This window comes from Lytechinus variegatus, chromosome 15 (assembly GCF_018143015.1).
Source record: "Lytechinus variegatus isolate NC3 chromosome 15, Lvar_3.0, whole genome shotgun sequence".
Classification (NCBI taxonomy): Eukaryota; Metazoa; Echinodermata; class Echinoidea; order Temnopleuroida; family Toxopneustidae; genus Lytechinus; species Lytechinus variegatus.
The window spans coordinates 14,314,859-14,342,109 of record NC_054754.1 but is presented as its reverse complement, the minus strand read 5'-3'; the positions used below and the strand labels follow the sequence as shown (position 1 = coordinate 14,342,109).

The following is a 27,251-nucleotide window of genomic DNA, read 5'->3' as shown; positions in this document are numbered from 1 at the left end:
CGTTGTAAACACTGAGAGCGAGTTCTGTTTTCATGTCGACACGGACCCGCATCAATATGTCATAAAAAGGGGTCTATATAGCCTAAGTCACGGCTTTAAAGCTTACCTGAGAAGTTTGAAGTATCAATCCACAAAAATTGGTGCAAATTAAAAGTTTACTCGGCTTAGCAGCGCATTAAATTAATAAAGAATGCAAAAGAAAATCAGTGCAGGGCCCTAGCTATCGCCGACGCTCGGTGGATGCGCATTTTGTATACTGTACCGTACATGCATGCACAGATCGCTGCAGAATAAGTGTAACTGAAGTTATCGATTAATTTCCATAATTATGTTGCCAATTTGAAGAGCGTTTGTTTGTAGGCTTGTGTGCGAGCGTATAACACGTAAGTTGTAGCGATGATCGCTATCGCAATTGGTGATTCTCAAATTGACTCTGAGTGTGATTGAGCAAAGCTTTCGAGCTTTTGAGACCGGATCCGGAGCAGACCCATTTCGTGCCGATTTCGTGGTACAAAAACGTGAGTCTCCAGAAAGAATGTGGATTAAATTGGCGATTTTGGAAGTGAACTCACTCTGGATTAATTGAAATATGTTGACATATTAGTAATTAAAACATGTGCAGTGTCTGAGAACTAAGATTTAATGTGAGGCTGTGAGCTTGTTTATGCAGATGCTACTGTGTACACGGTGATGGAATTTAGTACACGTGCACTGATTTGACCGTGCGTGTACACGTGTACACGTGTACCCGAAACGGGCCTAAACCAGAGATTGATTTCTGCTGGATTTCATGATAGACTGTGATTGCTACATGTACCTCGTGATGAATCCTACTGCATAATGTAGAATCATGGGAATATCAACATGGTAGAAATAAAAGAATCTGTGCTTCAGCTGTTTATGATTTTATATAATGAATGTATTATAGACTTTCCTAGGAATGATATGTACAGATCAACAAGGCAAACACTAGTCATTATTGACCATGACTGGGGGGGGGGGGATGGGGGCAGTGCCTATGAATATTGTGTTCAAGTACTTGGAAATGTTAACTTCAATTCTTTTATTTGTGACTCTCATCCATTCATGCTTGCCAGAAAATATTGTTTTGATTTTCATTGAAAACTCTCAACATATATCGTCACTCTCAGAAAACGACAGCTGTTAATTGGCATTATGAGGTTTATGGCCATTATAACATATTTTGGTCTTGCTTGTGGAAAAATGTTACATGATCCTCTCCAGTTTTTTTTTTTAACCCTGAAGATATCAGGAACATGGAATAGAAATGTCAAAATGTGACTTGTTTTTAATGTTTGTTAAAATGTTGCAATTTTAGTTGGTCCTTGTCAAGAGCATTCATATTAAACAAACAATACACAACAAATTACGTGTCCTTTGACCAAAGGACAGAATCCTCATACATGTAGCCTGGCTATTGTGAAATGTAAGGAGATTTTCTTGTCAAGATTCTTTTTTTTTGGGGGGGGGGGGATAAGGGTAAAGACTTAAGAATTTCATGAAGGAATATTTGTATTATTACTAATTCTGTTTTTACAAAGTATTGTTCAAAGTATTTTTGATGTTGGGAATCCGCATATAGAGATGACAAAACCATAAAGGCCCCACTGGCAGGGTAGGAAACTACTGGCCAACAATCACCGGAAATGTTCAGGGTTAAGTTTGGATTAAATGTGGATTAACCTCTTGTAAGACAGTCTTTTCTTCCTCCTTTGCCATCTTGAACATATAGGCCTGCCTACTTGTCTTCTCTCCCCTCATTAGGTGGTTTCAAACCGCCTCGATCACAAGAATCCCCGTTAAATTACAAGAACTTTGTAAGGCTAAAAAATACCCGTTAATTATTCCTGCATTCACACCGCCCCGAAACACATCCTTCGGGATAAGTTCCTGAAGTTACGAGCATGCGCAGTATGGTCTGATAAGCAGGCAAGGCGCGAGATTCAAAATCACTAGCCCAGCAGCCACCCACGCCGCAGCGCCCAACGACACGCTGGGCTAAAAGTTCCCGTAATTTGCTTTCACATCGCCAAAATACCTGCGACCTTGGAAAAATCCCCACGAAAGTTCTCGTAATTTCGCCAAGTACCTACTATTTAGCGGGTATTTTCTTTTGGGGGAATTACGCGTAGTTTGCTTTCACATTACCAAAATACCTGGTATTTTCTGATCGGGGTAAATTTCCCGATCAGAGAATACCTGGAACTGGCGAACTTCGAGGCGGTCTGAAACCACCTAGTGCCTCACTCTAGCTCTGATCCATTGGTCTATCTGTCTATATCTGTATTATTTCTCAATTCCTGCCAATTGTCATTTTTTGGGGGGTCACTTTACTTCCTATTTGTACCCCATGATGGCCATTGTCCTTCAATAGGCTCTTGCATTATTAAATCATCAAAGAAAGCAATATGCTGTGTTCATAGTGCCAGATTGACAGGTCCCTATCTTCTATAGTCTACTGTGCAGAACCTTCTCTGAGTTATAGAGCATCACTGTAATTTATTTGTCATGGATCCCCCTACTTTTCAAGCTGCTGGCTTTCGTCACATTTTACAATGTGTATCTATTCATGTGATTTTTACCTAATAAATAAATTGAATTGAAATTGTATGGTGTACAGAATTACAATACTTGTACATTCCAAAATCAAAATATTTACTATCACCATGTCATAACAATTATCACCATCATTGTCATCATCATTGTAATCATTAATCATCGTTGATCATCACCAGCATCATCATCATCATCATGCATCATTGTCATCATTATCATCACCATCATCATCATCACCATCATCATCAAAATAACCACCACCATCATCATCATGCATCGTCATCATCACCATCATCATCATCATCAGCAGCAGCAGCATCACCATCATCATCACCTCCACCACCAACACCAACACCGCCACCAGATGACCAAATGTGGGAGCAATCATTTGTCATCATCATCATCTAATTCCCTTTCTCCTCCCCTTCCTCCTCCTACTCCCCCTCATCATCATGTTACCTTTTGCACTAGGAATAAAACAGACACTCTTCTCTTCAAGTTTGAGAAGTCACTGAGGTGGGTCAAAATCATTTCGCTCAAATGTCAAATAAAATATCAGGAAATTGGCCGAATGGAAAAGAAATCAGACAAGGCGTTAACTTCTAATCGGTTCTCCACACTTGCTCTCTGGCTCGAACTGATGTAGAGTGAACGTGATGGCCTTCACCATGTCTGTTGGTCCAGTGATTTCTCTTACTGACTCCGGTTGGGTTGTTGCGTGGCAAATGTCCCTGTGACTAATAGGCCTGAGTCACTGTGCGGCGAGAAGTTAGCCAGTACATTGTTACATTGTAGTGTCTGTACAATCTTTATACATGTAGCAATGCAAAACTACCCAACATCAAAATTTGTGGTAATTCCATGTAAACTTGATACGTCGGTCCTATCTACTTGATATTATGGAAATCATGATCATGGTTTTGATTTTAAAATTTTTGTATTAAGTCCAAGTTTTGTGAAATATGCTTGATGAAAAAGGAAAACTGATATTTCACACAAAGTTTAAAACTATTATGGCATAATAGTTTTAAACTTTGTGTAAAATACAAAGAAAAATATGTGAAATGTCAATATTTTGACCCAACATTTTAGATATTAACTAGATATCTCTCACATGGAAATGATTAACAACTCCAAATTACAAGAATAAATAAATGAAATTAGTTTCACATCGCAGATCAACATGTTTTTTTTTCTTATTTCTCTTCCTAACAGGATGTAGACAAACTGAGGGGGTCTGAGAAGGCAGTATTAACAGCATTAAAATGGTTTCTAGGTAAGTATTAGGATATGAAAATGAAAAGCATAATGAGAACCAAACATACTTATTATAAACAACAGCAAAATACCATGAAGAGGATGAAATGTACTACTCTCTAAAAGTAAACAAGAAATTATTGCATGGACCAAATTTGTCAAATGAATTAAATGTCGATGTGATATAGGCTTGCTCCATTAATAAACACTCTTCGTCAACATCAGCACTAATTTTACTCATGTTTATAGCAAGTTGTTATCTCAAATTCGTCTGCTTCTAAATAAGTTTAAATTATCAGATCAATTATTTGACAACATAGAATAAATGAAGCATATATGGCCCTTCTTGTTGGATTACTTGTTATACAAACAGGGTTTTATTTAAACTGAGCTGCTTCTGATTAATCATAGGTGTTGATTGCATTGTAAACCGTTGGGAATTCTTGGGTTATTCTTGACTTTGGGGTCCTCCTTGAAGCTTGCAAGTCATACTCTGTCTATATTCACATTTCTACCTCTGTGCACCTTGCGCTTGGTCTGTGATCTGCCTTTGGAATAAAGCGTGCCAAAATTTATTGGAATATTTTGTTCTTAAACCTCAAATTTAAAAATTTTGAGAGCAGTTCAGAAAAGCTGTATTTAGCAATGGAAGGAACCTCATATTGCCTGAAAATTGTCTCCTAATTTTTGTAGATATCTCTCCTTTAGGCAAAAGAAGGTTGCTACTTATTGTCAAGCTTTTTCTGATCTGCCTTTAAAATAGCCTATTGACAATTTGGACATGAGACGTGTAGTATCCAAAGTTCTGAGGTATCATAACAATTTAGTGGAGATATTTGGCTGTTGGCATGTTTTATTTTCTCCATGTTTTTAGGAATACAAATTAATGTAATGATAAATCTATGTATGAATTTAGCCAACTAGGGCCTTTTACTGAAAGTAAAGATTTGCAATTTGTAAAAATATGACACTGTAAATATTCCATAGTTATTTTGAAAATGAGACAAGAAAAGCTGTGGCTAATGCATATTTTCTTTGATGTAAAAAATGTCAGAATGTTGCCTATCTGTTTCAACTCTCTCAAAATCCATCCAATATTTTGGTTGTCATTTGTGATTAATAATAAAATATGAGCTTAAGAAAATAAATCATTTTCCTTTTCACATTAGAAGGAAATAATGTACAACTTGATACTAAGATCATCTCATGTTTATAGAAAGTGAAACTGCTCATGTGAAGACTATGGAAATTTTATGTATATAATCCACTTATCACAAAATAAATTAAATGACATATTGAACTAGACTATCTAAGACACAGTTTATGTGATGCACCTGCAATACTTGTACGATAGGGGAAGTCAGGGGCCCGTATTCTGAATTCAGGTTTAACTTAGACCATGGTCTAACTCAAAAATTCTGTTCATATTGTATATTTCTCGTGTACTATTGTGTTTCCTTTTGCTTTCATAATAAAGAAATATATTTCAAAATTCTTCAGTTATCATCCCCAGACAATTTAGACCTCATATGAGTTAATAACTCGGATGTGTACTGTTTGGGATTTGTGCCCCATTGGCCATCTGTAGTTAAACCACAATAAACCAGGGTTTAATTTAAACCCGAGTTCAGAATATAGGCCATGGAGTTTGAATGACGAACTCAAGAAAGCATATCAATTACATTGATGAAATACACTTTTCAAATTGCCAGTTTGTCAAGTAAGGTCTGTTACAAAACATTCTTCAAAGTATTGCACCTTTTTATGGATTTTTATTATTTATATGGTTAAAAAGTACGAAGGGATTAAAATGCAAACTGAAGCAAAACGAAAAAACAGTCACAATATAGATCATATAAATTTGCTCTAAAATACTTGAATAAAGCAGCTTCGGAATATGTCCTCAAGAAAGCACTTCCCATTAAAAACAAATATTGCAGTATCCTTTATACTCTCATAATTACATCATGAACGTATAACAGGAAATACAATTTCAGTTATTATTATGTAGATATAGTGTTAAACCAAAAGCAAGTTTGATAGTTTTCCCCATCATCCCTATGTGTGACTATTAAATTCAATTGCATCTGGAAAAAAAAATGAAAATGACAGTGATATATGTACATGACTTTTAGGAGGAATGAGTTATTGTTTCATTTTCATTTTCCCCTTTTGTTGGTGATGGTCTTACAAGTGTAATTGCAATATGCCCTGTAAGTATGACTTTTTTAGAAGAGTCACACTTCCATTTGGTACTTAAAACATGTACCTGGCTAAGTTTAGTATTTCTCTATTCCATGTACATTTCTGAACGTTATGAGATATTGTAATATCACTTCTCATTACCAAATCATATTTTCAAGACTCGTGAAATGTTTTGAATGATTTATACACCAAACTTCTTGCTGATTGTAAAGCAAGGTTGTCCTATTTTTCTTTTTAAGGACAATTTTGAAAATAGGAAAAAAATTAAATACTCTTCCCTAATAAATCCTTATCAATTTCTCCATATAAAACTTCATCATAGTTAGTGAGAGATAGTGAAAGATAAATTAGAAGCGATCATTAAAGTGATTAAGATGACCTAAAATCAAACCCATCGTGTTGTCTAATTTCCTGTATCGGTTTTTATAGTCAGCTACATGAAGGTCTATTTCCTGCTTTTAGACATTTTTTTTGCAATATAATTGCTGTCTGTAGGTATATACTTACGTGATGTCGATATCAAATAAGAACCATAATTCATTGGCATAATGAGCAAAAAGTTTTGAGGGCCCAGATATGGCATCTTGGGGAAATTTGTAAAAAGTTGCAAGTGAGCAAAAATTTTGCCTTTTTTATTACAAATATCCAATTTTGTGATAGATTTTGAGAAGATATTTCAGAAAATGATACCATATTTCACCCTTCTCTATTTTCTTTTTTGTTTTCCTGGGAGGGGGGGGGGCAAGCACCAACATTCCTCGCTATCATTACGCCACTGTCATAACATATCAAGGCCTTACGCGAAGCTTAATATTGTGGAATACCATATGAAATTATGAATACTACCCAGCTAAACATTTTCAAATATCAGGAAAATAGGAAATGTTTTTCACAATTGAAGTTGTTATTACATTGTCATAGCTCATTTTATATGCATGATGCATGCTGTGCATGTATGTGGTTAATGAGGGGTTTATTATTTACATGTATATAGGAAATCATGAATAATTGTCAAGTGGTATAAAAGTATGTGATAAAGCAGATATTTTGTCAAGGTAATCTAAGAAATGAAGATTAACTTTCAAAAAAAAAAAATCTGACATCAATTTGCATGTCATCAACACCACAGGGAAACATTTGAAACCATGAGTATTGGTTCTGATATGACTATACTCATAGAGTACTTTAGGGGCTAATACAATGCTTTTAGATTTCACAAATTATGTGAGTATCATTTGAATTGCAAAATTAAACATGATGGTATAACTTCCACAAAAAAGACACAAGTGTAACATTTCTTAAAAATACCAGTCATGAGTCATGCTGCCAGATTACTATTGTAGGCTATATAGCTAATAGTGTACATGTAGCTACATTAATTTTACTACTGTAGTTAGCAAGCCAGGGTACATTACAATAGAACCATAGTTTCGAAACCTCTTGAAAAGTGGCCATTGAGTAAATAATACTTGAATAGCGTGTGAGCTGGGAGATTTCATAAAAAGAATAAAACTATAATTCAAGTACTTCATATGAAAGTGTAACTGTTGACAGAACACTTATGGTGCCTTCTCAATAATATTTACTATCAAGGTCCATAGGGATAAGGATGTTGTTTTTTTTTTAAATTCTAATAGAAATAGTTATCATTTATCACATTCTGACGGTTAAAACTATTTTAATATGTTTACATAGTATTGAGCGTTGAAAAACAGTAAACAATGCACAATGGAATTTGAAGACTGAAATAAATGTAGCATTCAGAGCGCAATTCTTGATTGCTTTGGGCTTTCCAAAACCAAAACAAAATGAAATGAAAACAAACAAGCGAAGGAAAAACAATTATTATATCATGCTGTGAAATATCTGAAGATGGGAAGTAAAATGTTGTCCAGAAGAGAAAACGGCTAACCCAACTTAGATATTCTGTATCGTTTTGTACAGATGGCTTGATAATCATTAATTGGTTCTAAAAATAAAACATGAGACATCAAATCAATTTATCAACATTCATTGGTCATGATGAGAGGGCGGGGAGGGCAATCTACATTGTCTTTAATGTATCAATGCTTGAAAACAGAGTTTCAAGTAAAGTTATGGACCATCTACTGGTTTGAGTTCAAGTGGATGATAATCAAGACACTATTCTTTGAGATTTAGGGTTCAAGTCCCAATTCTTTATCAGTGTCCAGGTCAAGGGGCGATCATGACTAGGGACAGTGATTTTCCGTTTCAAAAAATGGCCTTTTCCGTTTCAGAAAATCACAAATTCCGTTTCAGCACGTCAGAAAACGGAAATTCCGTTTCCCCATAGACGTTGTACACACGGAAAAGTGACAATTCCGTTTACACATTGAATAGCAAAATCAAAGCGCATACACTCGCACTGGCCAAAATTTGTATCTGCTACTGTACCAACAACACAATAGAATCCGTTCTAATCGGATCTATGCTGGTGTATTTAATGACTTTTCAAACTGATTTAGCATGCATACATCCTCACCTTTCACATAATTAGCATTATTTTACGGTGAAATTAAATTTCATCGATAATTTGGGGGTTTTTCGGACATCGTTATCATCAGTCAACGACTTTCGCCAATCCGCCATCTTGGATTTGAAGACCACGGTATCGTGCTGTTACATCTTCAAACGTAGAGGGCAGCAACACACGACCGTGCAGTTGAGCGATCTGAAGCGATGTGAAGCTCAACCCGGCCGGCCGGGTACGATCGCGGGGTACGGTACTATCGAGTGTGCTGATGTCGAGAGCAATCACGATGTGTGAATTGTCATGATTGTAGCGAAGTGAGATCGTGTTTTCTGGGGTTTTGTGGCCATTTAATATTCTCATTTTGTTGTTATTTTGGAGTAATTTCTGTTGCTATTCTGTGTATTTTGAGGGAAAATACGTTTTCCGTGATTTTCCGTTTGAAATGCCACTTTCCGTTTCAAAAGGCCTTTTCCGTGAATTCCGTCCGTTTTCCGCGATCGCGGAAAATCACTGTCCCTACATGACATTCATTTGCTATCTGCCATGGGTATATAAACAGTGATTATTTCAAAGCCAATTTTGAAGCATCTGCATATATGTTGTCCTCGGGGCCCATTTCACAAAACTTGTTACTAACAGATTTTTAATATCTGTTAATAAGCTACTGCAATCCACTAATTTGATTTGTAAACTTGTCACAGAAATGATGCATAGGCCTGTATGATAAATGTTCAGGTGTTTATGAAACAGACCCAGAACATCATATCATGCAGAGTTGTAAAAGAGGTGTCAGAAACATTTGCTTTGTATTTACTTATTACAGATGTTGTTCAGAAGGAAACTCTCATCATGTTGCCTGGGAGTACAACCAAAGTTCTTCAAGAGATCATGGAACTCAATACAACACTCAATGCTTGCCTCAAACAAGAAGAAAGGTGAGAATCTTTATAAAACTCTGTGAGGGAAAGCCCAAAGATATTGCAAAATCTTTGCATTTTATCAAATTCCAAAGTTGGTTAAACTGCCAATGAAATTTTAGTTTTGTGTATGCTGTATCCAGGTTCACATTTCATGAATTTATTGTTAATAAATATATTATGATGAGTGTTAAAAGCTACTGGAATCTTTGCATTTGATTGGCTAAATGAAGTCAGGTCATTAATTTTGCATTTGTATTTGAGAGCAAGTTTCATGACACTGCATAAATCTAATTTATTGAATTCATAGGCATGATGAGGCAATCATTTTATGGGGGCTGAGTTCTGGCTGTGCCATACTTCTTTAGCCAAAAAAAAATTGAGAGGTTATGAAGTAATAATTGATGTTAATTACCATGAACATCAATCATTGTAATCATTGAAATCATTTTGGCAATAAAAGCCAGATTGGCCAGCTATTAAAGGAAATTTGATAATTATGCAATAATTTGATAATTATGCAAGGATCCGATGACCGGGGTAATAATATGTCTGTAAAGCGCTTAGAGACGTTCCAATGTTTTAAGCACTGTATAAATGGGGAATATTATTATTATTATTATGTTGAAAAATACAATACAATGAGACTCGGTGGGGGGGGGGGGGCATTGCTGTTATATTAATTGTTAAAAAGAACTGTATATGATAATGAATAGGAATAAATATTATGCTGTGACTTTCAATGATTGTCTAATTCATAACCATATGTACAGCTCTGCATTGAGTTCCCGGCATAGCCAGGTATACCAGAGCCTGGCTAATCTGATCCACTGGGCTGACAAGATAGTTCTCTATGGTCAATCAGTCATGGACAAGAATCAGGGCACTCAAGTGACCAGTGCTGTCCAGAATGGCATTAGTGAACTGGTCAAGCTCTCCATCGAGAAACTCCAACTCCAGGACAAGAACCGGAACGAGGCCGGACGCCAGTCTCCCTCGGGATCCGTGTCGTCCTCATCAGAGCAGACCTCGTCTAGTCTGAAGGGTCAAGGATCGCTGTCCTCAGCGTCATCATCACCGGTCAGCCCTCATGGGTCACCGAAGGCTCTTAATAATTGCAATGCTAATAGGAGACCCTCGGATAATGTCGAGTAAGTTGTCTTTGAGGCAGAGAATACGTATTGATTCAGAAATTAGCAAAAAAAAATCAAATTATGAAAATTATGAAACTCATTGATAGAACATTTGTAATCTCTTACATGTTGGTTCATCAGGGTCATTTCTATCCTTTTTTTAAGAAAAGCATGATTAGATTGATTGTTGACATAAAATGGAAGGCTACAGTCACTTATTGTCAATATAATCATGATGTATAGTGAACGTCATCAGTGCAGAGGGATCATTTAAGATTTGTTTTTTTCATTAAAACTGATAATGCCACATTTTAATAAAAATGTTTGATTTTATTCAAAATGAAAGTGATGCGATCTTTCAATTGCATACAGGAACAATAAACAAATGTGAATATATTCCCATTCTCTTTTTTCCCCCCTCCCCCTGTCACTCCTGTCTATTTCTCGTATTTCAGAGCAATCTTAGTTGATCAGCGCCCTCTTAGTCCCCGAGAGCAGGAGATCCTTCAGAAGTCTCCTATATCTCCTTTCTGCCCGGTGGAGTTTGGTAGTCCGGTCATTGACCCCACCAACGCACCGCCCAAACCTCCTCTTCCCGTTCAACGGGTTCTTCTCACAGAGTAAGTCAGTCTCAGTTGAAGTGTGAAGTTGAGCATGTTATTGGGGCAGTTTTAGAAAGGTGTTTTGGGGTAGGTTATGAAAGGAGGGGCGGGGATGTTGTTTACATTTATTTTGTTTCAGTTGATTACTTTAATAAATGGTATTGGGATACATGTACTTCAGGTCTTATGGGGGGAGTGTAAATGGACGTATCCTTTTTTAGCTGACCTGCAAGCATTTGATCCTCTTTATTAACCATATTATAGGGGCATTTTGATTTCTCTCTCTCTCTTTTTTTTGGGGGGAGGGGGTGGCTGAGGGACTATCCCTCTCTTTATAATAAACACCATAATATTGCAATTATGTTATGATAAGAGGTGAGGAATTTTAATCTGTTTCTTGGTCTCCAATGAGTTTGTTTCAATACTATGAATCCGTTAGGCATATAATCAGAGGAGCTTAGTTTGACAGGAAATGGTTTGGATGTTATTCCCCGTTTGTGGTTTGTGTGTAGGTGTTGTGAAGTGTGCAGCGAAACAGCTGCGAGGTTACATGACATATCCTGTACAGAGTACTCAACATGGGATATATATGAAACCCTGAATCATTGGTGGTTTGTTCAAATGGGAGGGGATTACAAGCCCTTTTTTTCTTGGTAAAACAATGACATGGGAATTTGTGATTAGAAAGTAAGTTTTATTGTATCCAGATTCATTTCAACTGTAATTCCCCATGTGTACTGTTTTTATGTATCATAAAACTTTGTGTCGACCATAATTATTGTGATGAAAAAAAGAAGCCTATTTCATAACCAAGTGGACCTCTATCAATGTATTGAAGTGAGACTATTCCAAATGGTTCAGGTTTTTGGTGTATATGCACCAGGAATGAATTTGAGCTGCTCTTATTCTTGACATATTTAGTCATTGGGTTTCTAGGAAGCTATCACATTTCATATACCAAAGCTAGTGTTTCTGATGTTAATAAATGTTGATAGTCTTTGGATAAATGTTGATAGTCTTTGGATATGATATATCATCTGATTTTATTAGTGTCTCTTGTGATGGTAAATGTTGGTAGTTGTATGATTTAATATATCTCCTGATTTTCTATCCCGTCCCAGCAACTTGACTGTACCTCCACTGCCACCGAAGAAAACCAAGCGTAGTTCTCTGTACGACAACGAGCCCAGCGATGGCCCCTTCCCAATGCACCCTTCACTGCATAATAACAACAATCCCCACCTAAGCCGATCCTATTCAGGCAGTTCAATGTCAGTGACTAGCCAGCAGTCGGACCTGAGCAACACAAGCTCTCACAGTCGACCCGACTCCATGCATAGTACACAGCTTTCAAGTTATCACAGTGACGACTGGGATACATCCACGACTACAACCGAACAAAGCATTGATATGTCAAGACTTTCCTACATGTCTGGGCGCTCTGAGGGCACCCTAAGTCCCACTCCCGTGGGTCAGACTTTGCAAGCGTATTCCATGAGTGAATCAGTTACGATCTATCAGGAGAGGAGACTTATAAATGGGGGTTATACCAGTGTAGGGGGTGGTGGGGAGAGTAGCGGGGGTGACAGTACGCCGCCTCCTGCTCTCCCTATCAAGGTCAAGCCCAGGACTGTTAGGCAACTGTCGGCTTATGAGAACCTTAAACCTGAGGAAGCAGACGCTCTGTGCCAGAAGCTCCAGGAGGAGGTCTTTGTTTCGGAGGCACCCCAACCTGACGTGGTGGCATGTGCAACACCGAAAGGGATTGCTAAGTTTACGTCGAGTGGGGATATTGATCTTAGGCAAGAATCGGATGGTCCGCCTCCTCTGCCACCAAAAACGAACAAACACAGTAAGTTCAAGCTTATCAGCAATATCACTTGACATAGATCATGCTCTCTATTTGGCTGAATTTTTTTTTTTCATAAAGTATGTATATCCAATCCTAAGATGGAGGATCTTTGCGAAGTTCAAATTTTACAATTAGGCGAAGTTTAAACAAATGGAATACATATCCACACAGTTGTCTTGATTAGTTTAGTTTTTGTCTCACCTGCGAAGCAGAGTGAGACTATAGGCGCCGCTTTTCCGACGGCGGCGGCGACGGCGTCAACATCAAATCTTAACCTGAGGTTAAGTTTTTGAAATGACATCATAACTTAGAAAGTATATGGACCTAGTTCATGAAACTTGGCCATAAGGTTAATCAAGTATTACTGAACATCCTATTAAAGTTTCATGTCACATGACCAAGGTCAAAGGTCATTTAGGGTCAATGAACTTAGACCATGTTGGAGGAATCAACATTGAAATCTTAACCTGAGGTTAAGTTTTTGAAATGTCATCATAACTTAGAAAATATATGGACCTAGTTCATGAAACTTGGACATAAGGTTAATCAAGTATCACTGAACATCCTGCATGAGTTTCACGTCACATGACCAAGGTCAAAGGTCATTTAGGGTCAATGAACTTTGGCCGAATTGGGGATATCTGTTGAATTCCCATCATAACTTTGAAAGTTTATGGATCTGATTCATGAAACTTGGACACAATAGTAATCAAGCATCACTGAATATTTTGTGCAAGTTTCAGGTCTCATGATTAAGGTCAAAGGTCATTTAGGGTCAATGAACTTTGGCCAAATCGGGGGTATCTGTTGAATTACCATCATAACTTTGGAAGTTTATTAGTCTAGTTCATTAAACTTGGACATATGAGTAATCAAATATCACTGAACATCCTGTGCGCGTTTCAGGTCACATGACCAAGGTCAAAGGTCAATGAACTTTGGCCGAAGTGGGTGTATCAGTTGAATTACCATCAAAACTTTGAAAGTTTATGGATCTGATTCATGAAACTTGTACATAAGAGTAATCAAGTATCACTGAACATCCTGTGCGAGTTTCAGGTCACATGATCAAGGTCAAAGGTCATGTAAGGTCAATGAACTTTGGCCATGTTGGGGTTTTTTGTTGAATAACCATCATATCTTTGTAAGTTTATTGGTCTAATTCATAAAAAGTGGACATAAGAGTAACCATGTATCACTGAACATCTTGTGCGAGTTAGAGTAGTATTCAAAGTCAGCACTGCTGCTATATTGAACCGCGTGATGCAGGTGAGACGGCCAGAGGCATTCCACTTGTTTTATTGTGTGTCACATCCAGCAACATTTTGGTAGTTCTCTATATCATCTTGTAAACCCATCAAGTGCCAAGTTCTTCAATAATTTCCATTGGCTTTTTACAGGAACATTCTGCTTCAGAAGGTATATTAACACGCTTACTTTTAATTTCCCCCGTTTCCATTTCAGTCAACACTTACCTTGATCTTGTTGGAGGCTACAACACGGACGGCGTAGAACTGTCCTTCCAGCAATCGTCAATCTCCACCCAAATGTTGTCTTACAACTGCTCATCAAACCACGCCTCACCGTACGAGTACATGCAACGCCGGGAAGAGTTCTTCCAGGCGTCCTACCGCCTTGATGGCCAAGGACTTTCTGACTCTGTCTCTACCTGCAGTACATGTAGCGTGGCAAGAGGTCATCATTCACAGCAGGAGCGGTTTGAGATGTCACCGGGGATCGCGGGACGGAGCTATGACAAGGGATATGAGACCATGTCACAGGGTAGTCACGATAGCGATGAGCTGCCTCCAGCGATTCCACCGAAAAAGAAGGGCTCGGTTCCTAATGTGAGTTTAATGAGATACTTTGAATATTTGCCGATTGTAGGAAAAAGATGGGATGGCAGGGAGAGGGGTATGCGGAAGAGTGAAGAGAGAGGAATTATCTTTGAGGAATTTTCCCTCCAGTTTGTACCAAAGTTAACCATTTCATTTTTAATAAAGAACAGAAAATTTGTGTATATTTGTAACAATTTATGCACATAATTAGTGACTTTATATCATAGTGTCAGCGCAAGGAAGCCCTTATATTCTTTCACGCATTGCATGTGTGCAAAAATGCCCTTAGCTTCATGCATATGGGCGTTTTTGCACCGATGGTGTGCGTGAAAATGTTTTGCTAAGGATGTTCTTGCACCGACACAATAGGCCTATGTATCAATTACTGAAGAATGAGTTTATCCATTTTTCATGATTCAATCTGAAAACTGATGGTATCATTGTTTGATTTGATAACAGAGTTCTGAGCTGAGGTCAAGGCATTATACAAACCCTGAGAGGCCGTCATCACCTATGTATGATCTCAAAAAGAAATCAGAAAGCATGATTGAGAATGGTGACCAGCAACACTCGCACAAGTAAGTGATGAAGATGACGTCAACCCAGCTGCTTTTAGAACCTTGTTCACTGGCACAAAATCCTTGTTTGTAAAGACATGTTATAGTAGTTTGTTCTATTTTCTCAAAGAAAGAATTTTTTTATCTACATTTGCCACTCTCCACCCAGGAGTAGTAATTGGTTACCGGTAGTAAGAAATTACTCTAATACTTGAGCATTAGTGTACCCTGTTTAATATGATGTACTGATAAGAACATGTTAAGCAGGGCTGCAGCAAGAACAGTTTTTGGAACTGAAGTGGCTACACTGGGTACAATATGAAGTTATTATTATGATTACTATTATGTTATTAAAAAGTTTTCTTATATCTCAATGAATCTGATTATCTATCTAATGTTTTTAACTTTATATTTTTCACCTTGTTTTTTTAATTATTTTTTAAAGTGGTGCGCAGCTACCTGTGTCCGCAAGACTGCCGTCAGAAGTGGAGTCTGAACCAGAAGAAAGTTTTAGTGAAGGCGGTATTCTAGACATGTTAGATGTCAGTGAACTCTTATCATGGAGTCTGGAGGTAAACCAAATTATTGTGTAATCTATTTGAAATCTTGCCTTAGTATATATCTACCCAAATATGATCTGGGGTCCGTAACACAAAGCTTAGCAACCATCGTAGAACATTTTTTTTTGATGATTGCATTGACTACAATGTACAATCAATTGTGATAATGGAGCATACGGTTAATCATTAATCTTTGTGTTACGGGCCCAAATATAAGTTTTAGTGAAAACATTGCCGTAGACCTGTTAGATTTAAGTGAGCCCAAATGATGAAGTCAAGGCAAGCGAGATCATTGTGTTATCTATTTGGAATCTAGCTCAAATTTAAATGGTGAACTGTAAGATGTTTCTAATAGAGGAGAGATAAGATAAAAGTCACTGAGAACATGTCATGAAACTGAAGATAGTATTATCACTTCCCTACTCAAACTTAAACAGGATATGATGAAACTGATCATAATAATACCAACACTACAACCACCATCCACTGAAGTATTCTACCTGTTCAATGTATGTTATCTATAGTTATCTATAATAATGATAATGATTTAAATTTATATACTGGTAATGCGTAATAATCAGTGAAGACTTCCTATGTGCCATGCATTTATGAAATCACTAAATTATATAAATGATACATAGACCATGTCCATTTACTTTATGAAATTATCCATGTCTTTTACTATCTTCTTTTATGATGTTGACATATACATGTATATATACCTTGTAAAATTTGTATAATTCTTTATTATGTTCCACGCAGGAGAAAGATAATCCTGTGAAAGGTGGTCCTATTGATGCACTGATTGTATATGCAGCAGATGCAGACAGGAAAGGTGAGTTCATTAATTGATTTATTAAAGGTCAAGTCCACCTCAGAAAAAGTTTATTTGAATCAATAGAGAAAAATCAGACAAGCACAATGCTGAAAATTTCATCAAAATCGAATGTAAAATAAGAAAGTTATGACATTTCAAAGTTTCGCTTATTTTTAACAGAATAGTTATATGAACGAGCCAGTTACATCCAAATGAGAGAGTCGATGATGTCACTCACTCACTATTTTGTTTTTTATTGTTTTGAATTATACAATATTTCAATTTTTTTTTTTGCCTGAAGCACAAAATGTTAAAATAATGGAATTCCATGTGTTCAGGGAGGAATGAAACTTCATTTCACATTACAATGACGAGAAAATAAAAATATTTCATATAATAAAATACAAAAGAAATAGTGAATGAGTGATGTCATCAGTTCCCCATTTGTATACCGACCGAGATGTGCATATAATTGTTTTGTGAAATGAAACTTTAAATGCCATAACTTTCTTATTTTACATCCGATTTTGATGAAATTTTCAGTGTTATGCTTGTTGAATTTTTCTCTATTTATTCAAATCAAGTTTTTGTTGGGGTGGACTTGTCCTTTAATTAAATAAGTTTTCCCCATTATCTCTTATCGTATACCAAATCTACAATAGATGATAGATGATAACACTTAGGAGAAGCCAAGAAGCTAGAATAGAAGTTGGTTCAGTGACAACTTAATCAAGGGGTTCATAGCAGTTTATCAAAATGAGAAGGTGAGCAAATAATTGCTATCAAGAAATAAAAAATTGAAGTCTTTGGATTTTCATACAAATACAACAAAGTGTGTGTGACATACATTTGTATTTGGCTCCCTGATCTATCAACTGATATTAATGTGAATATGCATCAGGTTTTATGTGTTTACTGGTGTGATTTTTCTTGATTCAAATTATTTGTAATTGTATAAGCACAGCTGTTGACTTCAAACTGTTTTTCTACTTGACAGATCTAGTGTACTATGAGGCTTTTCTGACAACATACAGAATGTTCATCAACTCAAGAGATCTACTCAACAAACTGCTTTACAGATATCCTTTTAAAAGTAATGATATTGTGTTGATAAGATTAACTTTGTTATGATTTTGAAATGGAAAATGCAGTGTCATATGAAATTTACATTTCTATAGCGATGGTGATAGTGGAAGTTATGTTGATGCTTCTAATGGTTGATGATTGTGGTGGTGATTATGATTGCTCCCTCATTTGGTCATCTGGTGGCGGTGTTGGTGGTGGTGATGATGATGATGGTGGTGTATTGGTGAAGGTTGTGATGGTTATGATGATGATGTTGATGATGATGTTGATAATGATGATGTTGATGATGGTGATGATGGTGATGATGATGATGATGATGATGCTGATGGTGATGCTGATGATGATGATGATGCTGATGGTGATGCTGATTGTGATGATGATGATGATGATGCTGATGGTGATGCTGATGATGATGATGATGCTGATGGTGATGCTGATTGTGATGATGATGATGGTGATGATGATGATGATGCTGATGGTGATGATGATGATGACGACAATGATGATGGTTATGGTGGTGATGATGATAATGAGTTGATGGTGATGATACCATCAATCTTCTAAATTTGATAACCATAAATCAAAACACGATAATAGAAACTATACCCCTATAATCCTTAACTGATGCTTACATATAAGAAGTTTCGCCACAAGACTGACATGAAATCTAGGCGAGCCAACCGTAATGCATTCTTCTTACTGCTAAGGGTAGCTGGAGATCTCATGTGAGTATATAAAAGCTCTGTTGCATAATGGGATAGAATCAATATCTCTGTTGGTTTTATTTTTTTGCACTTAGTTTGCTATATAGACTTTTAATTACAATCAGTCATACAATTGATTATAACTTTTGTGTTAGGCCCCTTAATCAATATTTTTATTACATAATTTCATGACTTCTCAATATTTAGATGTCCTATGCCCAATAGGTGTCCAGTTTGAATCATGACTATATGGATTTATTGTTTGTGGAAGTGTGAGATACAAGTTGCGATGAAGTCAATTTGTTCAGTGTTTTGTATTAGTACAAAAGCGATAATCAATTATTTGTACCAAACTATTTGTTGAATCTAATGGGCAATTAAGGCAAATGATCTTATCCCCGTTTTTGTCCATTGTAACTACACTTCACGAACTGCCAAAGCCATGATGTGAGTGCATTAGCACTTTTCATATGAACTAGAAAAAAAGAGACATATTATGTTGGTAGGTCTCAATTATCATCTATCATCTTCCTCTTGTACAGCGGGCAAACAGAGGATGACATCTTGAAGATGTTGATGGAGCTGGTATTCCAACTCCTCTGTGACGGTGAGCTCATGCTGGCCAAGATCCTCCGAGATAAGGTCCTCACCAAGATAGAGAACAACAAGAAAGCGCTCACCACGCAAAGCAAGCATCTCTGGGGCGTCGGCATCTCCATCTCGTAAGTTGCCATTCCAAACAGATTGTTTTGCAGATTTCTACCAATTTTACAATTCTAAGAGACTGTTGAGTCTTGGGTAAAGCTTTTCTCTGTTTTTGTCAAAAAGTAAAACTTTCCCCACAATTGAATAGTCCTTCCCTTATCTTTTCATCAGGACAGTCCAATATTTTAAGCTTTTATTTTTATCAGCTTTCATTAATCAAAACAATCTTTGAATTGGCAACATTTAGTATTTCATTGATTCATTTCTATGATATTGCCAACTTAAGGACTTGGTGATTATTTCCCTTTGAATATTTATATGTTTGTTTTCCAGCATTGAAATGAATTACTGATGTAAACAGAGAAAAATAGCTTCTTATTTATTTTAACCCATTCTTGTGTATGATTGTCTTTCTATCTGTGTATCAAACATTTTGTCAAAACCTTAAACTTAACATTAACTATCTGAATGGGATGGGGAAGATTAGGAAAGAGAATATAAATTAAGGGCACTGCAACCTTACGACTGTTCGCAATCCGATTTTGGAACAAATGGAATTTTGCTTGTTTTCTGAAAATGTGAATGGAACATATCATTTTATTTGAGGTTAAAATTAATTGAAAGAATACTTATATAACAATTTTGAAAGATTGCTAGCCATTATTTAGGCGTAAAGGCCAAATTAGTTTCAAATCGTAGCCAATCGTACGACTGCTATGACATCATTACGACTAGATATTAAATTCGCTTGTATTCTAAGAAGGATGACAGCATAGTCACAGATTTGAACAGAGGTATTTGTACAATGATTTAGAACATTACGCAGTAAGAATATCCAAGTCCCAATATTAGCATCAAATTCTACTACATTTTATTCTAAAATCGGGTCGCAGACCAGTCGTAAGGTGTGCGGTCGGCTTTACTTTTACATCTACCATCAGGTTGGAACTGGAAGACTAGCTATTAAAAGCAAATTTGATGTTTTAGCAATATCATCTTTAGTATCATCTGAATCCATGTCATTCTTGAATTGATCTAATTGAAAATGAGAGTGAAATATGAAGAGTTTTGAAAATTCCCCTGTATATGTTTAGAAGTCATGCTTCCTGTTTCCATTTTAGAGAGGCTTGGGGAGTGTTTCATGGAGCATATTATCAGTGGTTTTCACTGACTAGTTTGTTCTTAGCCAATCAGATGCAAGGATTTCAGTAGCTTATAACAATACTCTGGTGAACATCACTGATTATTTGTTTCATGAAATGCTCTCCAGGTTTCTCTTTTCCTGGGTGGTGTTTCATAAAGCTGTTTGTAAAGTTACGCACAACTTTACGAACGACTGGAACATGTTCTTATACATAAGTCAGCTACATAGGGATATATCATATAGCGCAAGAAAGGGTCACCAGCCGTGCATAAAGTCATTCGTAACTTACGAACAGCTTTATGAAACGGGCCCCAGTTTTCTTTCCATATTCATCACACTTTCATTTTTTATTCTCTGATAGTAATATGTAGTGGACCAATGTTATTTTGTAATGATCGTTTTTGGACACAGGAGGCCATCAATAAATGAGATATCGGGTCAAGAGATTGCTGAACAAATGACCATTCTGGATTCAGAACTCTTCCAGAAAATAGAGGTAAGCATTCTGTCCTAAGAAGTAGAGAAGAACTATCAATTTGGTGAATGCTTGATTGTTGAATCAATAAACTTTGGTAATGAAGGTGAATATCTTTACTAAAACGACACTGTGACTTTGAATTTGGTTCAGTGTTTATAAATGTTTGAACTTGGAAGAAATGTTCGAAAAAAATCACAATGTAATTTCCAGAGGCATATTGAAAGAAAGAAGTCTATGAATTTAGCATTTCTTTCAGACTATCAAGGAAAGTCATTCATTAAAGGTAAATACATTGGAAAGCAAATATATTCAATTGGTTGATCAACTTTAACGGCAGTGGATGAATTAGTTATTTCCTTCCAAGGATTAAACCAGCAATCAACTCTCTGCAATTTGTACGACTAATTGGAATTAGGTAGTAGGTACTCAAGTCATTTGCAATTGATTGCATTGTTTGCAACTCCCCCAAATCTTCATCCTAACATTTTTCAACTATTCCCCCCACCTCTTTTTTTCAATTTTGTATATTATTTTTCAACAGATTCCAGAGGTTTTGATGTGGGCTAAGGAGCAGTCAGAGGAGTTGAGTCCCAACCTAACAATATTCACAGAACATTTTAACAAGATGTCATATTGGTAAGCATTATACTTTCCTCTTCTTCTGTCATTTCCCTTTATGTAAATTTGAGTTCTCAGTATAATGTGATACAGGAAACAAAACAAAAATATCAGAGATTTCAGGAAGAACGCAGAATTTATAGAATTTCACTGGAAAGGTGATCGTTGAGGCCCAAAAAGATAGGTTTCAATGGAAACATTTAAATAATCGAAACAAAATCCAATCAAAGAAAATCATGCAGAGAATCAATGTGGTAATAGTTGACGGCTTATTGTATGAATGTTCTACTCTACGGTCTCTACCATTTTATATTAATCTGGGTCTTACATGTATTTTCTGTTTCTGTTTATGGTAACTCCCGTAGGAACTCGGCAGGACAGCATTTTTTTTTTATTATTTGTGCCTAGGAGCCAAGAAGCAAACTGAATCACTATGACCCGCAAAGGCTCTCCTCTTTGCTGGTAAATGCCAGGCTGGTATAAAACCAACTACCTATAGGAAACATGTTACGTCTAGGTCAACCAGTCATAGTGGCTGACGTTATAGACGACAGATATCACTCTCACAACCTTGCGATTATGAGTGCTCTTATGCTCTAAGCACTGGACATGACCCACTAATTTGCTTGGTTTGTGAAGAAATTTAATTTTTAACTTGTTTATGTGGATTTTGTGTTCCCTTTTCAGGGTAAGGTCTCTCATCTTGCAAGAACCCAAGGCTCAAGACAGGGAGAGAATTCTCACAAAATTCATCAAAGTCATGAAGGTAAATTCAAGTCCTCAGCTTCACTATTATTCCCTCAAAATATATCACCAATGAAAAAAAATCTTCAAATAGTATTTGTTAGAAATAATAGGGAATTAAAAGGCTTCTCCAGAACTGCCAAGTAGTACAGATTTTCAGTATTAAGTACTGAAAAATAAGAAGAATAGTGATGGTTTCATGTAGAATACTGAATTCTAAAGTTTCCGTTTTATGTGTTGTCCTATGATATTTCTTTTAAGATACTGATTTCTTCACAAAAATACTGATTTTCAGCTTTAGAAATACTGAAATGTTCTTGTTCAGGTTGGCAGCTCTGCTTTTCTTCTTTTTAGTTTTTTGGAGAGATTCAAATTCTGCAAAAAGATAAAAAGATAGTAATTGCATACTTAATCTAGGCATTTTTTTAATTACCCATTGTTCCGGGTATTAAAGAGTCATGGCCAGACATCATTCAGACTTTTGTCACAATACCTTTTAGCTCCCTGTGTTGTTCTCCGAATGAAGACAGCGAGTGACAATACTATGATTAGATTGCTAAGTGTGGCAGTTTTATGAATCTTTCTTTTCCTTTCTTTATTCATACAGCACCTGAGAAAGCTCAACAACTTCAACTCATACCTCGCAGTCTTATCAGCATTAGACTCTGCTCCTGTCAGGAGACTGGAATGGCAGAGACAGACAGTTGAGGTAAAAAATTGCTTTGATGTGATGAAAGAAAATTGTAGAAAAAATTGGTATCATAAAATTAAAAAAATTTGAAAAAAATGTGGGAATTGTTATTTCAAAAAGTAAACAATTTGTTGAAACATTTGTCATTAGTCCAGTTTCACCATTATTGCTTGATACTGTACAAAATGCATCTTTTGTTGACATTCAGAAGGTGCTTAAATAGAAGTACAAAATTAAACCAGTATGTATATTATGTGGGGAAGAATAAACATATTACACCAGTCTAGAAACAATAGTAAACAGGTTAGAGATATAAAGGTGAAAAATGGAGGGGTCTGAATGAAAAGTTGACCCATGACTGCACATAGGGCTATGTTATTTGAGGTAGCGTGCAACGTAATATAATTATCCACTTGGATGTTTTTCTTGTGAACTTGATGTGTATTTGCATGAATGCGCAAAACATGTTCACTCTGGAAACTTTCAAGTGGATTTTGAAGTTTAAAAGCAACAGGTTGACAAGAATGATACTCAGCTTTTAGGCCATCATGACAATTTTTGTGAGATTTTCATAGAATTGATAATTTCTTTTTTTTCAGGGTTTGAAGGAGTATTGTACATTGATTGATAGTTCATCATCGTTCCGCTGCTATCGGGCTGCATTAGCTATGGCTGAACCTCCTTGTATACCCTACCTGTAAGTTGTCACATTACAGATATATAACTTCACAATTAATACTCTACTTTTTCAGAATATTGTGAATGATCATTGACTCAAAAAGAAATTATGACAGGTACAATTGCTATAATTTCTTAGGCTTCATAATTAAATGAACAAATCATACATTGTATGTTGTTAATTGATGAAGTTAATTTTTTTATAATACTGTAAAGAATTATATTATCCCCAGTACAGTAATATTGTTATTTTGATATTCTGCATTTCCTTATACTTTTGTGGAATCTAGACCACATTATTACTTACTAAGAAATGTAAAAATAATATCAATGAAAATAAAAATTTCTTAAACTAAACACTGTTATTGTATATATGATATCAACCTTTTACCACCAATGGTTTTCTGGACTGCGTCAGATAGTGGTAGCTTTCTGTATAAAACTGAATGATTATAGATGATTATATCTGAAGAAAAAACCCCTATCAATATAGGCATTGTTGATTTTGAAAGCGCAATCGACGCTCAGGATATTTAATACGTACTCCTCGTGTTTCTCACAGTGGCCTGATCTTACAAGACATCACATTTGTGCACATTGGAAACCCGGAGGAGCTTCCCGATAATGGGGGCGTCAACTTCGTCAAGTGCTGGCAGTACTTCCAAATCCTGGACAGTATGCGCAGATTCAAACAACAGTAAGTGTCAAGATCCCTTTTTCACATTTCCTTAGTGCGTAGTGTTGTGTTATTACTGGTACATCAGGGGCCCGTCTTACAAAGAGTTGCCATTGATCTGATCGATCGCAACTATGGAAAGCCATCAACGTCGACATCTAAAATAGATGTTGGTTCAATATAATTAGTAGAAATGATGTATCTCCATACATTATCTGTCTTCTTGAAAATTCAGTATGCTTCTTTGTGTTTTCAAAGGACATCTAACACATTTCTAAAAGAAAAAAATTATGACATTGTTGGATTTCCATATACCTGAGATTGATCGGATCGATCGTAACTCTTTGTAAGACGGGACCCGGGACTACATCAGCCATGTGGCATGACAAAGGATGTAATGTGCCAACAAAAGGTATACTGATCACTTGAACTTCACATGCATTTAATACACTCGATGTGTAAGCTGTCACAGAGGCCTTCAGTTGGTAGAGTGTCTTATCATTCTTGATAAAATTATTTTTAAAAAAATTGTCATTTTACGTATAATGATAGGATGAGATAGTTTACAGACAAAGAGTTGCATGATTTCTGATGTGTACATAAACACATGTCAATCTCTTTGGTAAATTCAAAAGAAAGAATATGAGGTCATACAATTTTTGTATTTGTTGGAAAACATACAGGAAGTATTGCTAGTGAAAGGGTATATTCAAGCAAGATTCCAATCCAATGAAAGAAATGTGATTAAATTGCTGTGTTTATGTAGAAAGCATCACTCATATTTCGAAACTCAATATGAATTGTTAAACTTATCTCTCTTTCCAACCCTTTGTGTGAATAAATGATATCAATTGTCTTTTTGAACTAATACAAATTACCACTTTCTATTCCAAACAGTCACTACGACACACTGAAGAAAGATGAGAAGGTTTTGCTGGTCTTCAATGACTTTTCTGAGTACTTGGATGAGGAAGCTATGTGGCAGCTGTCAAAGGTCATCAAGCCATGAAATCCCACTCCTGCCACCTAAAGTAAGATCTTAGATTCCATGGATGATGTCATCGTGGGTCTCCTTTTGTGGCTTCTGCCCCTGAAACCGTCAGAACACGGTTCCTACCTCTTCAGCCATTATCAGGATCTTTCATCCCTTGGATGGCATCATTTCATTCATTACATGGATCCCACTCTTGATTCCATCTAGGAAGTGTCTCTAGTCCTGGTACCTTATCCAGATCTTTATCGAGTAAATTTTCAACATGGATTCAGCACTATATACCATCTTAGTTGGGATCTCTATTATGACACCATTGCTGCAATCAAGGAATCCTTGGAAGGCATCATCATACCTTATTCCATCCTTGATATGCTTTTGATCGTGGGTGTCAACATCCCACTCCTGCCACCTGACCAATCAGGACTGTGGGAATCCTAAAATGATAATTGTTGTCAACCTAGATGCTATCTTGAAGGCCACACACACTTCAAATCCTGTGGCTTGATTGCAACTCTTGATTTTGGTGCCACCCTTTTGACACCACCCTGTTCGATGTACTCCTTTAGGATGCCCAAGCAGTTGCAGCTAGTGCTAGATTCCAGAATTCTTATAGTGGATCTATATGGTCGAAGCCCGCGGAAGACATTCTTTTGTCAGGGGACAAGCTTTCAGTCGCGTGAACTGCAGTGAATCTGGTCTTGTTGTAAAGCTGTGATGCTTGAAGTGCATTGAAGATTCAATTGACATGTTGGCTGTGCCAACATTTATGAAACTTGGCATTATGTGTTTTTGAAGGCTGCAACCTTCCTCAGAGGAGGTATGAACATTTATAGGCAGTAAATACTTTTTTCAGTATTAATGCGTGATCCCACTGTGTGGGGGCTACACAATATTGATTTACGAGGTGATAACACTACTTAATACATGTTATTTTAGATGACCTGATGGATGTGTTTGATTTATTAGATGTAGCAAAACAAGTAATCTGACATTTTTTTTAATTTTAATGTCAATAATAAGTTATTTGGGCTCTGCCACTTGATGTGGGGTTTCAGCACAAAACAGTATTTCTCCATGTGCTGTTTTCTGTTGTTTTTTATTTATTTATTAATCACTCTTCATTTTCTGCTGCTGTGACCATTTTAGTCAGAATCAGCATTATCCATTATCATCATCATCATCATCATCGCTATCACAGTCATCCTTATCATCAACATCATCATCTCGTTCACCATCATCATCATCACTATCACAGTCATCCTTGTCATCAACATCATCTTTTTCACCATCATCATCACTGTCACAGTCATCTGTGTCATCAACATCATCATCATCTTTATCACCATCATCACCTTTATCTTATTCGCCATCAAATCCATCATTACCATCATTATCATGAGATTCATCCATATGTTCTATAACTTCAATTTCAGATCATCTCAAACACTATTCTCTCTTGCCCAATCAATGAAGTACAAAAGATACACTCAGATTCAGAACCCTTAATTTTCTTCTTTTTCGATGATGATAATGTCCTATTTAATCAATATGTACTATTAACAGTAACATATGATATTTTCTTCAACTTTCATATGTGTGTGTCATACAGAACAAATGTCTGCTCTTGTTATTGATGTATATTTACTTGAAAGACATATGGATATGTTCATTCATTGTAAAAATTTTATGTAAGTAATGATATCTTGCCAAAAAAAATCTCCTTAAACTAGCCCCATGTCTGCAACTCCTTTGTTGTCATCCCCGCTCTTGACATAAGTGCAGTCTAGTAAATCTTAAGTGAGTCATGTCACAGCATTTCTTTCCATTTTGTCTCTTTTGAAATTTAATTTATATTTTTCAAAAAATGATGTACAAATGAATGTTGGAACATTGCTTTTTTTTCCTCATAAACTTTATCAAGACT

The 27,251-nt window shown here is 36.3% G+C and overlaps 1 protein-coding gene across 2 annotated transcripts in view; it reads left to right on the top strand.

The window, feature by feature from the left end:
- The window catches only part of LOC121429166 (rap guanine nucleotide exchange factor 1-like), a 43,690-nt gene extending 17,133 nt beyond the window's left edge, over window positions 1-26,557 (top strand). For both annotated transcript variants that reach the window (XM_041626101.1, XM_041626102.1), the window contains exons 3-21: window positions 3,793-3,853; window positions 9,357-9,468; window positions 10,224-10,601; window positions 11,039-11,203; window positions 12,307-13,037; window positions 14,502-14,884; window positions 15,335-15,453; window positions 15,878-16,004; window positions 16,755-16,827; window positions 17,807-17,888; window positions 18,528-18,620; window positions 19,142-19,321; window positions 20,860-20,944; window positions 21,468-21,562; window positions 22,232-22,310; window positions 22,896-22,997; window positions 23,579-23,676; window positions 24,220-24,354; window positions 25,231-26,557. In XM_041626101.1, the coding sequence (XP_041482035.1) occupies window positions 3,793-3,853; window positions 9,357-9,468; window positions 10,224-10,601; window positions 11,039-11,203; window positions 12,307-13,037; window positions 14,502-14,884; window positions 15,335-15,453; window positions 15,878-16,004; window positions 16,755-16,827; window positions 17,807-17,888; window positions 18,528-18,620; window positions 19,142-19,321; window positions 20,860-20,944; window positions 21,468-21,562; window positions 22,232-22,310; window positions 22,896-22,997; window positions 23,579-23,676; window positions 24,220-24,354; window positions 25,231-25,342 (3,210 nt within the window). In that variant the 3' untranslated portion in view covers window positions 25,343-26,557. The remainder of the gene's footprint in view (window positions 1-3,792; window positions 3,854-9,356; window positions 9,469-10,223; window positions 10,602-11,038; window positions 11,204-12,306; window positions 13,038-14,501; window positions 14,885-15,334; window positions 15,454-15,877; window positions 16,005-16,754; window positions 16,828-17,806; window positions 17,889-18,527; window positions 18,621-19,141; window positions 19,322-20,859; window positions 20,945-21,467; window positions 21,563-22,231; window positions 22,311-22,895; window positions 22,998-23,578; window positions 23,677-24,219; window positions 24,355-25,230) is intronic.
- Window positions 26,558-27,251: the final 694 nt, after the last annotated feature.